The following is a 16,914-nucleotide window of genomic DNA, read 5'->3' as shown; positions in this document are numbered from 1 at the left end:
GATCGTATGACTCAAGCCAAAGCCAACATGAAATAATTGTCCCAATATCTCCTCTACCTAGGTATTACCTAGGTGTCCTTTCATTCAATGAAACTCCTAATCTAAGTATCACCTTCACCTGGGCTTCATTCAATTCAATCAAGCTTATGTGTTTGGCTTATGACTGTGGCACTTCAGATAATGAGTTGTGCGTGAAGGGCACGTTATTTGTCATGGACAGAGATGGCCGAGATTAAAGATGATAGGCGGTGGCCTGGATCGCTGGCGTAGCGGTCCAGGCACCTAGGCTCAGTGTAGCCTGACAGCACGTTGCGGGTTCGAGTCCCGATCCCGATGGCCTTTGCTGCATGTCACTCTCCATTTCCTGTCAGCCTACTGTCCAGTCAATAAAGCCATAAAAGCCCCAAAAGAAAGAAAAAAAGAAAGAAAAAAAATGATAGACGGTTTTCTGTGGGTGTTGGGTGTATGGAAGGGCAGCAGAGCAACCAGGCGATGCGTACCCATATCTGTGTCGGGCGACGTCCCTCGACAGCCTCTCAGACAGGTAGGCTCCAATGCGGTCCAGCTTCTCCGGAGCAGACAGGGCGTAGAATGTCAGCTTCTCCATGTTGGCCTTCACCAGCCCATCCTGACAAAGAGGGGGTCAAGGTGTTTGTGTAATTGTAAATTACTAGCAGCACTGTGATGTAGTGAACAATGAATCTCAGTAGCTCATGCTGTATATTATTGTTGTTCAACTGGAAACATAACCAGATCACTGAGTTCACTCTCAAACTCCCCCCCCAGCCATGACCCACTTCCCTGTAGTGCAGACTGGGGAAAGGTGATATGAGCTAAAAACATCTAGGGTCCACCGAGATCCCGTTTTAACATTCAGACAGAGATAGAGTCAAGTACAGATACTCGCATACATTCACACAGAAATGAGAAATGCAGACAGAGGGAACTCACACAGATTTATAATGATTGTATTGCCTTTAAACAGAGCAGGATGATGTGACTTTAAAGTGTGCATATTTATGGCCCAGACGCCAATATTAAGTAGTCTCGCGTAGACAGATGATCGGAGATTTCCGCCTACTAAATGTCTGAGGAAATCTAAATTAAATGGGAACAATGGAAAGAATCAGCACCAACAACCCTACATCTACACTGCTTTGAAAATCAATCCTGACACAGTCCCAGTATGAAGGACCACCCTATTAGTCATTGCATTGGTTCTGCAATACAGTATGTTTTTAAATCTCTGACTTGTTTCCACACAGTTCTAGGCCTATACTGAATTTACTGTAAATGTCTCCTGTGATTATGTGAGTGTTGGGTTCACACAAGCAATGCATGTATGCATGTCACTCTCACACACACACACACACACACACACACACACACTGTGACACACTGTGTGTTAGTGAGTGAATGCTATTATTCCCCAGCTGATAGGATTAGGTTAGTTACAGTCTCCATGTCTGCGGCTTAGAGCCCAAATTAGCACACCTTTTTTTGGGGGGAACAAGATGAGCATGTCCACACACACACACACACACACACACACACACACACACACACACACACACACACACACACACACACACAGATCTGCATGTGCCTGTGCTAGCATGTCAAATGTGCTATATCTGCACAACACTAGTAAATCCAATGGAATAAATCCCCTCTCCCTCCGTTTTCCTCTTTGTGCGCAAAACCAACTGCCTTTGTGACTCATCCATACTGGCTTGTGAGTTGATAATTGATAACGACAGCCAAGGGTGACAAGCCAGTGGCTGGCAGCACTAGCTAGGGAGGAGGTTGGCGTAGATTAGAGGCTTTGTGAAGCCGTCTTCCTCGCCTTCTCCCCTCCTCAATTCTGCAGAGCTCCAACAGCAAGCACCGTGTTTAAGTGAATAATGTTTAAGTTATTCTTTTTATCCGTAAGCAGTAAAGGGCTGAAGTTTCCTCTGTCTGTGTGTGTGTGTGTGTGTGTGTGTGTGTGTGTGTGTGTGTGTGTGTGTGTGTGTGTGTGTGTGTGTGTGTGTGTGTGTGTGTGTGTGTGTGTGTATATGAGAGAGAGAGAGAGAGAGAGAGAGAGAGAGAGAGAGAGAGAGAGAGAGGGAGGAAAGTTCACTTGTGGGGAGAAAATCCCTCAAATACCGTGGAGTGGGGGAAGTCACTCAGAAGAGGAAGTGTCAGTCGAAATTCTCACCTCTGGGTCCTCTGGAAAGATGTTGTCTACCAGCCTCTTGTACCGAGGCCTCAGCGCCCCGCAACATCCACACACACCTGTGGGAAAAATTACCAGAGGGTTGGGGGGAAGGGGAAGGAGGGGTGCAGAGAGAGAGAAAGTCAAAATCTATAAAATGCTGATAATAGGATTAGCCTAAATGTGATGGAAACAAGCAAAATTTGAGTTGGTGTGAAAAAAGAAAACCTGGTGTGGAAGAACAAGTACACCTTGCGTTTTGAGCCCCTCGTTGACTAAGGAGCACACTAAAGAGGATTGTTATTTGCATGCCGATCCAGACAACCCAGACAGAGGCTTCTGAGAATAAGAACAATGGGGGCAGGCATATTCATCACCACAGCACTGCTGAGAGACTCTGGAAAGAATCTGTCTGAGGAGTGAATCCCTGGCATAGTCTAAGCTGTTCCTGAAAGATAGTGTTCACTGAAGACATAGAAAAGCCAGGCTGAGAAAAGGTAAATCCCACACAAAGACGTCAGAGGATGGGTCACACGCAGAAAAGAATTGCTGTCGTAATTACAGTCAGTCACAAAAAGAAAAATGCTCAGATGATGAATATAGCTACACACACGTGTTCACTCATACTCTCCCTCAGTCGCCGTTGTCCCATAAATTCTCCGTGCCGCACCAACCTCCCCCCCCCCCCCCCGCTGACAAAAAGTTCCCGGGGGGCAACGGAAATGGTCGAAGCACCGGGCACCACGAGGGGTTAATCCGGCCTTGCACACAAACATATACTGAGGAGAGCAGTGTAACAACTGCTCTGTTGAGTTTGCAGTGAGGATAATGCTGGCCACACCGCTACTGTACTGACCGAGAGCTGGAATCTAATTGGTCTAAGATCTTCAGCAGTGGTGAGTCATAGGGGGTCCCAGGGAGAGCTGAAACTGGAGGAGAATAAATCCTAATGGATGTTGTGCGTCGAAAATAGCAGACCTACAGTACAAGCTCACAACCATGACACATTGTGACGACATTGCAGGTCGACTATGCACAGTAAGAATATATGAAGTATGAATCGAACTTGACCCTTCAAACCCACACCCCCACAGGGGAGCCTGAACAAACAGCTACACTGTTTTTCAAGCACCTTCAAGTCTATACAATAACTAACTAGGTTAGCTTACATAGAAAAAGGGAAAAAAAGCTGCAATGACATGACTTCCTTTAATAATTCCTCCTCTCCTCCCCATTCCCTTCCTTTTCTCCATTGGAGTAAACATACTGTGTGTGTTACAGATCAGAAGGACGCTCTTTTCTACTTGTCTCCTGATAAATCATCAGTGGCCTTCGTGTTGGAGGACGAACGATAGGCAGGATGCCCTATAAAAGCCTTTGAACAGAGGGAAAAGCAAGCCATCTGCGCTGTTTTGACTAAAACAGCTTTGGGTGAAGGGGTGTGTGCGTGCGCGCGCGCGCGCGCGCGCGCGCGTGCGTGCGTGCGTGCGTGCGTGCGTGCGTGCGTGCGTCGGTGTCCACAAGGAGAGGGCGAAGTGTGCCTCAAGGCCTCCGTTTCCCCCAAAGTTCTACCGGTGCTCAACTCCACACAACGCGCTCCGCCTGCTCTCCGATAGTCTCTGGGTCTATTCATAGCCTCTGTCCTCCATCACTTCAAACGATAATGAGCCCCCCTACACACATGCATATCACCCCCCATCCTCTACGTACTCCTCCCTCCCTCTATGTATTGGCCCGGAGCCCGGCTGTAGGGGTCACTGATAAATTAATGACAACACAGCAGCCCCAACACCCCCCAGCTGGGGAGGGAGGTGCATGATGGAGAAAGAGAGAGAGTCACAGAGAGGGGGAGAGAGGAACTGAAAGAGAGAGCTAGAAGACAGAACAGGGGGGGAGACGTCGTGCCGTGTGTTGGGTGAGTCACAGATGAGTGCTACAGTACTGCATGGTGTAGAGTCACCATCAAGGAGAATAACATGAAGGTCTGCCCCTTCTCCCTCTGCACAGGAGGACACGGAGACCTTCAGAGGGTGTGGGGGAGGTGATAACTTGAAGAGAACAGATATTAAACATAAAATACGAAATTATAGAAAATCCCTTTGCTTTTTTAAGTTTGTTAGGAAGGAAGCAATTCTGACCTACTGTGGTCCCTGCATTGTAGGTTGATGTCTATAAAAGCTGCAGAACACGGCATTTTGCGAGCCTATCCTCCGCTCCACTCAAAAGTAATCTTGTTAATAACTCCTAATTAGTAATTGTGTCTGGAAAGTGACAATTAGTATGAATGAAGGCCACTGTTCAGTGATAAGATCATGCAATTATTAGCCTTATTAGACAGTCAGACTGAAGTACTGTACAATGAAACATTGACTACGAGGGGGTTACAATAAATTGTAGGGAACGATTGGTAGAGCTAGTGTGCACTAATGCTTTATTGAGCTGCTCCTTTGAAATGATAATTTGGGTGTCAGTTTCGGTGCAACTCAGGCAGACAGGCGAGTACACACCAACGTAATTTCATAAGACATCCACTGGACGAGTCAGTTGCAATGCCTGCAGTCAGTGCCAACACGTCTTTTCATGCTCAATCAAATTCACAGTGCAATTGCAAATATTTCTAAAAGGCTACAGTTAAAATGCATCTCTCCTGACAATTAAGTTATATAATCATCCATTTGACACAGAAAGCATCAAATGCTTTATAATCCCACATTCGATGCAACAAGCATCAAATGAATGCAATGGAGAATGGCCATAAATGATTTCCCGTTAGCATCTTGCACTTTAGTTTGGCTCCCGCAGAGTTTGCTCTTAAGAGATTGCTGCGTCCTGCATGCTGACATGGGAGTCAGTGACCTTTTAAGAACTTTGTAACCATTTTCTGTCTGTTTAATTTAATTGCTCTGCGCGCGCGTGCGTGCGTGCGTGCGTGCGTGTGTGCGTGTGTGTCTCTCTCTCTCTCAATATGTACATGGGGTCCAGCTCAACCCTCAACCAATCACCACAGCAACCAGGCAGCTAATAAAGAAGCTATTTTTAGCCCTATAACAACAGGTGCATTAACAGATTACATTCTCCAGTTCCCCCAGGTACCCTTCCTGCTTGAACTTTCCACATTAGGCCGAGTGACACAGACGAACAGCAGAGAAAGGAGAACGGCAGAGGAAGACGGTCAAATGGAAGACCTAGAGAACGCACCAGCCCGGGACATAACACTCGCTGTGTTATATCTGCACCTGCTGTCACAAAGCTGTTCTGTTGCTAATGCTCACACAGACATGTGGCGGACAAATGTGAATAAATCACAGCCTAGACACCCCACAATGACATTATTAAACACATTTTGGATCTGTGTTTGTATGTGTTAGTGTATGCGGAGAGAGAGGGACATTATTAAACACATTTTGGATCTGTGTTTGTATGCGTTAGTGTATGCGGAGAGAGAGGGACATTATTAAACACATTTTGGATCTGTGTTTGTATGTGTTAGTGTATGCGGAGAGAGAGGGACATTATTAAACACATTTTGGATCTGTGTTTGTATGTGTTAGTGTATGCGGAGAGAGAGGGACATTATTAAACACATTTCAGATCTTGTATGTGTTAGTGAAGTGGGTTCCAGCGATCCCCAGGGGTCCTTGAGGGGGTTACAGGGGGTCCTCAGTAAAATGAGGAACAGTACATTTCCACTATTGTTTCACTCACAACAAGTTAATCCAATAAGAGAATATATATATATAAAGAGAGAGACACAACCTACAGCTGGGGTCTTGTATTGCTGGGTAGGTGAGCTCACACTAAAAATAACCCTACCAACGGAAAAGCCACATAACACTGTAATTCAGCAAGCAAAGAGCTCAGTCATAGGAATACATGTACCTGTACATGATACAAACACCCCCCCCCCCCCCCACCCACACACACACACACACCTGTGCAGACTGCCTGCATTATGCTCCTAGTGATGAATAAAGGCACTGAATATTATGGAGAAAAGGAGATAAAGAAAAGCAGAAAGAGGCAGATATTTTGCAGCCAAAGAGGGTAACTTGTGATTTGTAGACTGAATGGCAAGTGGACTCAGAGCATTGATACTCACATACGTATGTGCTACCAGACAGAGGCAATCAATGGGACTACAAAATGTCACTGTGCAATAAATAACAGGTATGGCACATTAGAACAGCCCACCTATACGAACAGATGAAAAACACCCAGTGTGACATGACTGTTAAGAGAGAGGAAGAGGATGCTAAAGTAATTTAAGCTAGAATGACAGACGCTCCAACTGATAGATTGTCCTGTCTGTCAATGGTGTGCAGGGAATACCAGCCTACAAAAACATTGCATAAAAAAGGTGCCATGAATTTACTCCATCCGTCTTGTTCGCATGGAATCAGGCAGCCAAACAAATGCACATTACACTTGTAGTGAGCGTTCAAGTGGGTATGACAAGAATTCCCACATTATTCCCACATCTATAGGCTGCGTGGGATCCAAAACACAAGTCTGTTCAGATCCAGCGTGGGTGGCGACCACCACACTGTCACTGATATATAGTTCCACCTGTCAACAAATCTTCATGATGCAAGGCCAATCCACTGTGCTATGAATCACTGTCAGACAGGCGCCCAGATTGGGTGTGAAGGACCCAGGACCATAGCGCAATTGCAGTGGAAAGCATGACTGAACTTCATCTGGCAACATGCAGTATACGCATGTTGAGTCACTACTACAGTAAGTATGAACACAGGCTCTTCCCACCAACAATCCACAAGCACAGAGCAGCTCACAGACCAACTTTTGTATTAAATCAGAGCTATTCAATTAACAAGCTGTTGACAAATACCTATTCTGTCAGAACCCTTAGTAATATTCTTGACCATGGAGCGCAGTAAACAAATTCAGCAGTGTATATTTGCCAATACCCACCTCCACTTCCAAGGAGAGAGCATCCAATCCTTTATTGCATACAGCATATGGGCTCCTTTATCAAAACGTACGCAAATACACACAACTGAAATTGTAGTACTGCTTGAATCCTGCAGATCACTGAATGAAGTACGAAAACACAAGAGCTACTGTATAAGCTTTCCAGAACAGCACGGAGCGTCACTATCACACATGTAGGTGTACCATAACACCCAGTCTGAGTGGAGCACACCACGCACAAACACGCTGAGATCCAAGCACACTCTAGTAACAGTAATTTGAGCAACAAAAAAAAAAGTGTACCTATATTAAGTAATCCACCATCACCGAAAACATACATGTCCAAAATAAAAGCCTGCTCTTCATAACACCGCAATTCAGCAGGGCGGTAATCTCCTCATGAGAGACCAAGTCACAATATGTGGCAACATGAGAGAGAGACGTTCCCCTCAGTGTGTCACAGGACCAACTATAGAATGTAGGGAAACTCGCTCTACAGCAGATGCCTCACATTGCTTTCAAAAATGGCCAAGACAGACACCACAGACACCCAACCACACATATATACACAACAGGCACACCCACACAGAGTGAAATAATTGTCATTCTTACCGTACATCGGTCCTGATGTTGAATTGTCTGACTATAGACGCCTGCAGCCTCACTGATGAAGACACTCATACAGATGCATGCACCACTGATCCAAGAGGGGCACTGAAAATTTCTCAAACACACACACTGCCTACTCTGGGTTTGAAAGCCTGCACATGTGCAAGCTAAAAGCCACGCAAACACATGTCGTGATTGGTGCAGAGGCTGGCTTGACGCGATGAGCTACATACACACATGCGCACGCGGATGCAAGGACGCGCAAAGTGTGATGTGATGACCTTGGCTTCTCCCCCGTGTGCGTTCTGCAATAGCGCTCCTTCTCAAGATTGTAGCGCTGTTTCACACAGAGATGCAGGCGCGCAAAATCCTCCCCCGGATCAAAGACAGAGAGGCAGAGAACCCGTGCACCAGAGTGGTAGAGAGGGACAAACCCTCCCTCCCACCCACGCAATCTTCCTCTCTCTCCATCTCTCCATCTCCCCGCCCCCTGCCTGCATCACACTTTCCCTCCTCAGTCTTTCCATGCCTCTCGTGTTTCTCTATCCATCCATTCACCAACGCCCCCCATTCCCTCCTATTAATCATCATTATTTTTCTGGCTTTACAGGTTTACCCCTGATTTATACTTGGTTGTGCGCCAGAGTCACGCATTGAAAATAGCAGATCTACAAGCTCACAATGTGTCACATATTATGAGCTTGTAGCAGATATTTACCGTGCAGGACATGATGCGCAACCAAGTATAAATCAGGCATTATAGTTTTATGTACGGTCTGATCTGTGTTTCCTCTGTATTCATTTAGCAGTGATGCACCACCACAGCAAGGACATTTGCCATGACTGTAAACATAAACATTGTAATTTAGCCTTAATGTTATCTATAACTAAACTACTACTGTACAGTAAGGGTAGTCCAGGTGTTGAATTAACGATTTCTTCAAATTACAGAGGAAACACTACTGATAGAAATATTAATACAAATAAACATGAGTTGCACAGAAGCAGCAGTACTATAATCATAAATCTGTGTATGTACTGTCCATACTCTGGGTATCCAGGTGACGCAGGGGTAAAGTACCTGCTCACCACCGCAGCGGCTGGCGGCTGCGGCTCAAATCCTCCGCAGTGCCTCCAGCTTGGCATGGCGCTCCAACGGACACAATTGGCTGTGTTCGTGGGCGGGCAGGAGCAACTCCTACAGGTTGGTCAGGGCGTCTGTTTACCAGGGTTTAGAACTGAAAGGAATAGTGTGTTTTTCTCTGTATGCTTTATGTCCTCCCGGTGAAACTCGTCACCATCAGGTGAAAAGAAGCGGCTGGCAACTTCATGTGTATCAGAGGGGACACAGGGTTGTCTACTCTACACCCACCCACATGAACAACTGTACGGGTTGGCACTGGCAGTGATAGGGACTATAGGTGATGGGAAAACTGGGAATTAGCATAACGACTACATTGGGAGAAAAAGGGGGGGAAATTTAAACATGTTTTCTTTTCTTTTATTGTACATACTGTAGACCTAACTCTTTCAATAATAAATCTTACTCCCGAGATGTCCCCGAGATGCCCCATTTTTCTACACAAACCTTCAACCTACCATACCTTTAATTTACATTAAGAAATCACAAACAAACCACTGCATCCTTCCCCTTCTGTCTTAAGTACTAACAACCAGCACAAACAAAAGCTGACTTTCTAACACACTGATAGGTAACAGAATACAAGCACACCATTCCCGATGAAGCTGGACGATTTTGACATACTATTCATGCGTCTGCCGCAAAAGCTGTGGGAGTAGCGCAGCAAACCTTTGGGGTTGCTACTATACTATATAATGCTGAGCAAGAACAATATTGTGGTTGCCTGTATGCACAGTGTTATTAGGCAATAGTTATAGTTATGGCTGATCTTACTGGCAAGGCAATTTTGTAATTGGATTATGGGTTCAGCTCCTGCAATTGCCCACCAGAGCATTTGAACGGAGCGGAGCTGGAGCGGCGCGGGACAGACCACCCGCCGCTCCAAGCCACTCCAGTCGGGGCCTCACACCACATGTTTGAGACAGACAAATAAATCCTCAACCTCAACATTAACCTGGGGATTAATCATTAACCCACAGGATTTAATATTGTCCGTCTTATTAAAAAAAGACAATGCCTAGCAATAAAAAGGAAACTTGGATGGCGTGTTTTGCATCATAGTTTCTGTCCATCTAGGCTCTCTACACTGATGGGGACGCATTTGTGCCAAAATAAGTGTTTCAGACATGCAGCAAAATACCAGTTTTTTGGGGGGGGGGCTGCTGAGTGGATGGGCCTGAGCAGAGCAAGCCATGTGCAAATCAAGGTGAGCGGCGTAGCGGGGGGGGGGGGGCGGAACAGGGGGGGGGGGATCAACATAAGCGGATAGCGAGCGCGACAATAGACCCCTGGAGCGTGGAGCAGCATTTCCCCCTGCTCAGCTCCGCTCACATGCTCTGGTGCCCACCCACCAAGTGTATATCAGGATCTGTTTGAATAAGATTGTAAGAAACATCATGGAAAAGGTGTGTTGCATTAGATGCCAGCATCAAACTAGGTTTTTCAATGAGCCATAGCCTCCCAGCTTTAATTTCCTCAGAGGTTAGGCTCAGAGATGTTAAGCTACTTCATGACATGATTAGTGGAAACTTGTTCTCAGACAGCCTAGCGAAATGCAATATTTGAAACTGAGAGCTACGGCTGGTCTCTAGGCTGCAGCCTGGTACACAGTCTCAGCAAACAAACTGTAGCCTATTCATCCACTAATAGGCCATTGTGCACCATTGCCGTTGCTTCAGTCAACTCTTTTCTGTTCACTTTAACAGTACCAAATTGTTTTGTAAATCACATGGCCATCTCAGATTCCTCAACTCTGGCTCCCTTTCACCCACACTAAATTCTTTCTGCTATTCTACATAAAATGTCCACAGATTTTTCACAGATTAAGGAACAGATTTTGAAATAATGGAGATTATGGGGCCCCCGAGGTATTCCATCATGGTGTCATTTAATTTCACGCCCCTATCCTCACAGATTGAACGATAACATGAACGATAACAAGACAGGCTGCACCAAAACAATAGCTCCCAGGCCTAGATTCTTCCTCACGTTGCAGTGGAAAGAGTCCGAGACTTAGGCGTACGGTACACATCACTGATGATCTTAAATGGGATACACCCACCACTAATGTGATGAAAAAGGCTCAGCAGTGCCTGTACAGTCTCTGCCGCCTGAAAAAAAAAACTAAAAGCATCCTCAGATTGTTCTACAACGGCACCATTGAGAGCATCGTGTTACCGCCTGGTATGGGAACTGTACCGCCCTCGAACAGAAAGCCCTACAGAGGGTGGTGTAGACAGCCCCCGGGCGCTCTACTGTGGCTATACTTGAACTGCCACCTAATGCTTACATTGATTTGACATGACTGATATATGATGCCAAATGATGTCTCATCTGCGACAGACTATATGCACAAAGGTCTATGTTCTATATCTGCTGAAATTCTATTGATACATGTATGTATCTGTTACTACTACATCTGCTGCTATTTTAAGTTATAACTGCCTCATTCCATTGGCATTTGCTCTAAAAATGCACTTTATGCTAGCATGTACCATATATTTTACATTGTCACTTCTTCTAACCATGCACCTTATGTATGTATGTATGTATGTATGTATGTATGTATGTATGTATATATATATTTTATACTACTCTACTACAATAGGACAATTTCATATCAGGAATATTTTAGAATGTGTGTGACCTGTTTTCTCTGTTCTTTCCTTCCATCTCTATTCCTCTTCCCTTTCCTGAAAACTACAGTAGATATTTTGTGCCAAGTCTGCTAACACAAGATACTAGAGCTGGACGGCACATACTACAGTAGTGCAGTAACAAAGCAAATAAAAATGTGCGTCAACCAACCTACATGAATCATAATGTACATTCAGGGGGCAAGGCATACATATATACAGTATCATCACATAATATTTATCAATGGCCGTGAAAATTCACTCAACAGGAGAAAAAACAACACATAATTAAAACCAGTTTGTTGCACCACTGACCCAGATGATTTGAACGGTTAGGCTACAGACGTTTTTAGATCACATACACTCCATTGACCTAATGGCCTTGGGACAAGCCAAATCCATCTTATGGAGACAAGGCAGTTCGAAAGCACACAAGATCTTCAGAGAAATATGAACACCCAAATCTCTATTCCACTTACAAAAATTACAAGCCATCTATTAGATATTTTTACATCTGAGATAAGAGAGAGGAAAGAGAACACAAATGCTCAGAATTAAATGTTCATATGGATCAGAACCATACACACACACAGAGAGAGAGAGACAGCGAGAGAGAAACATCAGTGAGAGTCAACAGCGATGGTAGCGATGGAACCTACCCTTGCCAACACGATGATCTAGGAGGGTACGGCAGTCCAGTGCCAGGCGGCGAGAGGCTGGGATGTCAGGCGCAGGCAGGGGCATGGCAGGCACACACACTCTCTCAAACATACACCAACCCTCTCATACAAAAGGTTTCCCACACGTATTTCAAAATACATACACAGTCACTTGGACTAGACTACGACTAGAAAAAGAGAAATTCATCTATCAGTGAGGCTATTGTATTATGCTATACACAAAGTAATCCAAGTAGACCTTCACACAGCTGCACTTCTGCAGACAAGAAAGCCCATTAAGAAGTGAGACTGACAAGATCTTCTGCCAGTCGGACAGATGCAATTTCACAAATGCATTACAAATGACCCACTCTGCACCTCTCCCTCACTCACTTGCATACAGTACATTCTGCACGATAGGGTTTGGCTGTAACAACACATTCTACACAACTACAAATAGACACACATGCTGGTCGTCCTCTGTCCAGCGAAACGAAGTCAAACTTGCGGGAGGAAAGAAACTCACACAAGCACAAACTCACACACAAACTCTGCTGCCCCTGCTGAAGACCAACTCCGAAGGCTGGGTGAGCTGCATTAACTAAGAGATTAGCGATTACCCCTTCTATAGCAGCTCTGCTCTCTCTGTCCCTCTTGCTCATTAATAAACATCTCACTAACACAATGGACCTCACTATCCACCCTCCCTCTTGCTGGGAGAAGGAGAGAGGGGGGGCACGAGAGAAACAGAGGGAGAGCGGGCAAATGACTAAAGGGAATTGAGTGGCAGCCATGCAGCCACTTGGCCAACGGTTCAAGGAGTTCAGTAACCAATGGACGCCAACACAGGCAAAACATCTGGACAATCATTTCTGTATACAGTATGTTGTCGTTGACCCAACAAGCACACACAAAAGTAGATAATGTGAATGCATTATCTCTCACACACAAAATCAGAAATGTTGTCGGAAAAGCTTTGAATACATAGTACATGTAAGAGCTGCTCTCTTATATAATATTTAGGGCGGACTGGTAATCAGAGGGTTATTGCTTCGCCTCCCGACCCTTAAGTGTCCCTGGACAAGACACTTAACCCTCAACTACTCCACCCCACTCCGAGTGCTCATCATAACCATCCGAGCAGCCATCAGCTGGGTGAAGCTGAAAACTGAATTTCCCCAGAGGGACTAATAAGATAATTGAATAAAACAAGTACCCAAGAAAGAAAAAAAATAGCTGATCTACAATCACAACGCCTCGTGTTGCGAGGCGTTGTGAGCTTGTAGATCTGCTATTTTCATAATGTTTGCCTCTTTCTGGTCTTTTTTGGTACACATTATTTCTTGTACATTTTTCACTGTCACCCCCCCCCCCCCCCCACTGATCTATATGAAGTGGTGGCAGGTGCATGATGGTAGTGATAATGGTTATTCAGACAATGTTTACTATAACAGACCTGACATGTTGAATGGTGGTCACAAGGTGGCGGTGTTGTTCACTCTTCTTCAGTAAAGGCTGGGTGCTGGCTGAGAGCTGCTGCTCAGCCCCAAACTGGCTCTCCTCCTGGCGGACTCACAATGAGGAAACCCGCAGGATAGCCAATGGGCCTGTGGAACATCCCGGGTAGAACTCAGTGAGCTACAGTGGTGTAGAGTAACTAAGTACATTTACTCATGTACTGTACTTAAGTACAATTTTAAGGTATTTTTTTTTACTTCTAATACACATAAATCTCAGAGGCAAATATTGTACTTTTTACTCCAGTGGAGTAACTACAATTATTTGAAAACTTACTAGTTATTTTGTATATTTTGATTATTATTATTTATGTATGATTTATTATTACAAAATATGCATTATTAACATTAAATTATTATATTTTGGCCATTTGAAAATAGCCGATGTGCTATTTTCAATTTTTTTTAAATGCATTTTATACATTTGAAAACTTGTGAAATGGGACATTCTGCATTATGAGTACTTTCTACTTTTGGTACTTAAAGTACATTTTGATAACAATACTTTTATATTTTTTTTATTCAAGTACATTTAGAATCTCGGACTTTTACTCGTAACAGAGAATCAGAAATCAGCTTTATTATCACGTCACAGGTTTGCAGAAGTAAATAAGTGGTGGGTGAAACCAGAGTATGTTGTCTACATAGCAGTATTGATACTTTTACTTAAGTAAAACATGCGAGTACTTTTTCCACCACTGGTGAGCTAACATGCTACTCAGATCCTAGTCAACGTTAGATCATTATTAAATACACTAAGGACATGCGTGACCCTGAAGTCAGTCGTAGGTGAAATTACATTTCAACAAATGGCCATAACTAAGAAGCAAAAAAGGTCATTTGAAATGTTCTAATTTAACGTTTTAACGCATCATGGGGGGAAACTAAAGCCAGCAGTGCTCAGTTGGTATCGTTAACGTAAACAGTAAACACATTCCTGGTATCTAAACATTTACTGGGTTTTCATAGCGGCTTTTCAGACGCATTTCTAAACATTGTCTGTGTGGAATAGGTACATTTGATAACAAATATAAAGCCTATAGTGCCATCCATGGGAGCACTTAGGCTAATTCTAGCTATCTGTGTTAGCCAGCTGACAGAAGCAGAGTAGTGTTAGTGGGTTATAATATCTACATATTATACTCACCAGAGATTTAAAGTAAAAAGCCCATCATAATGTAGCAGAACGACAGGAGGCTATAGTTCCATTCATTCATTCAAATTCCAGGTTACAGGGTGGCAGGTGTTGTCACTTGACTCAATTAAGCTATTGCTAAAGGCTATAGGTGTTGTTGCTAACTACCACTATAAATAGCTTTATTGCTGCTGAAATGCAGCCCACATTCACACAGCATGACATGACATGCAGCGGTGGAAACTGGAAAGTAACTGAGTACATTTACTCAAGTACTCAACAATTTTGAGGTACTTTTACTTTACTGGAGTATTTCCAATTTTCTGTGCTTTTACTGACCACTCCACTTCTGTATTCTCAGAGGCAAATATTGTACTTTTAATCACTCCTCTACAATTATTTGAAAACTGTAGATTTTGATTATTATTAGAAAAAAATACACATTAACCACTTCAGCCTTATTTCGGCCATTTGAAAATAGCCGATCTACAAGCTCACAATGCTTTGCGATGCATTGTGAGCTTCTGTTTTCAAAAGATTTTTATACATTTGAAAACTTGATATGGGAAATGGGACATTCTTTCATAACGAGTACTTTCTACTTTTGGTACTTTAAGTACATTTTGATACCAATACTTTTACTTTTACTCAAGTAGCCTACATTTTTTATTCCGGACTTTTACTTGTAACAGAGTATTTCTACATTGCAGTATTGATACTTTTACTTAAAACATTTAAGTACCTTTCCCACCACTGCTATCTACCACTATAAATAGGTTTATCACTGAAATGCAGCCCACAGTCACACAGCATGACATGACATGACACTGGAGAGAAGCAAGTTGGTGGCCAATGTGTGGGAAGCCTGGTGATGACTCAAGGTTAGTCACTGTGTGGCCACCATCAACTCACAACAATTAACATCCACCATGTTCAACCTTGATATATATAAACTTTTACCATAATAGATCACAGAAAGGAATATCCTACTTAATATGTAAAAGTTACATGCCCCCTTGACGTGCTTTGCAACAAATATATATTTATTAATATTATTTATGATATGTGTGTGTGTGTGTGCGCGTGTGTGTGGATAGATAAAAAGACAGACAGACAGACAAAATAAAAAGTTGCTTCTTGACAGTTTTACTGCAGCTTAAAGGCCCAACATAACATAAATCAGAGAAAACAGGAGAGTATCCTGCATGTGGTTGAATGAGAACCTATAAGGGCGTGGGATACAAACCATACAGTAATGGGGATGATTGAGAGTTGAGAGGTGTTGTTGGGTTAACCTGTTTTACAATAATAGTTTGAGTAAGAGCAAAGGGTGGGGTTGGGCTATAGACCTTGGTCAGGGTAGGTTTAGGCCGCCCTAACCCTACCCTGACCTATAGCTCTATAGCTTAGGCAAATGAAATATAATCATAAAAAACTCGAAAATAACACACATTTGAAGTTCTCGTAAAATGATGTGGTCATTCAGAATTTCAATGAGAATAGTGTTTTTATTGCAGGTGTAGTTTGAATGAAGAAATGTTTTCAGGTTTGTTTGTTTGTTTGTTTAGGAGGTCATTTATTCATTATGCCAATTCCCCAGACGTTAATGTTTAATGTTATTGCTCTTTATCCATACTGGCTCACCTCACAGTGAAGAGCCTCCACCAGGAGGACATATCACCTCCGTACTCATCCCATTCAACACCCACTGCTGACAGTCGCCTCCCCAGCCTGTAGGTGCAGCGACAAAGATTGCCCTCCCCGTCCCGGCTTTCCTTCTGTGAATATGGCCAACTGTGTTTTTCTATGGATGCTCAGCCAAGCCGGAGGCACCATGGAGGATTCACACCCGTAGTCACCACGTTGGTGACCAGGTACATTACTTTAACTTTGTGCCACCTGAGTTCCAGTATTCCTTATTAACATGTAGCATTTTACTTGTAGAACATTTTAATTGTAAAAAGAAAATCATGGACAATTCAGATGACATGTTTTTGAAACATCTCTTTTGTTTGAGGTATTTAGCAAGGTGCTTCTCATTATATTCCGTAGCATGCTGCTCAGCCAGTTTCTGCCTTGTCTCTTATT

General features: G+C 43.7%; 1 protein-coding gene across 2 annotated transcripts in view; it reads right to left on the bottom strand.

Moving 5' to 3' along the window:
- The window catches only part of LOC308103597 (protein EFR3 homolog B), a 41,089-nt gene extending 26,077 nt beyond the window's left edge, over window positions 1-15,012 (bottom strand). Inside the window, exons 1-4 of one of the 2 annotated variants that reach the window (XM_080453660.1) lie at window positions 14,839-15,012; window positions 13,631-13,781; window positions 2,201-2,277; window positions 501-628 (exon numbers count right to left, since the gene is read on the bottom strand). In XM_080453660.1, coding sequence (XP_080309786.1) covers window positions 501-628; window positions 2,201-2,277; window positions 13,631-13,637 — 212 coding nt within the window. In that variant the 5' untranslated portion in view covers window positions 13,638-13,781; window positions 14,839-15,012. Of the gene's footprint in view, window positions 1-500; window positions 629-2,200; window positions 2,278-12,174; window positions 12,296-13,630; window positions 13,782-14,838 lie in introns of those variants that run through there. The other variant, XM_080453659.1, reaches the window with a different exon arrangement.
- Window positions 15,013-16,914: the final 1,902 nt, after the last annotated feature.

Source organism: Gymnoscopelus braueri, assembly GCF_963280865.1.
Source record: "Gymnoscopelus braueri genome assembly, chromosome: 16".
NCBI classification, from domain to species: domain Eukaryota; kingdom Metazoa; phylum Chordata; class Actinopteri; order Myctophiformes; family Myctophidae; genus Gymnoscopelus; species Gymnoscopelus braueri.
This window is presented reverse-complemented; position numbering and strand designations above follow the sequence as displayed.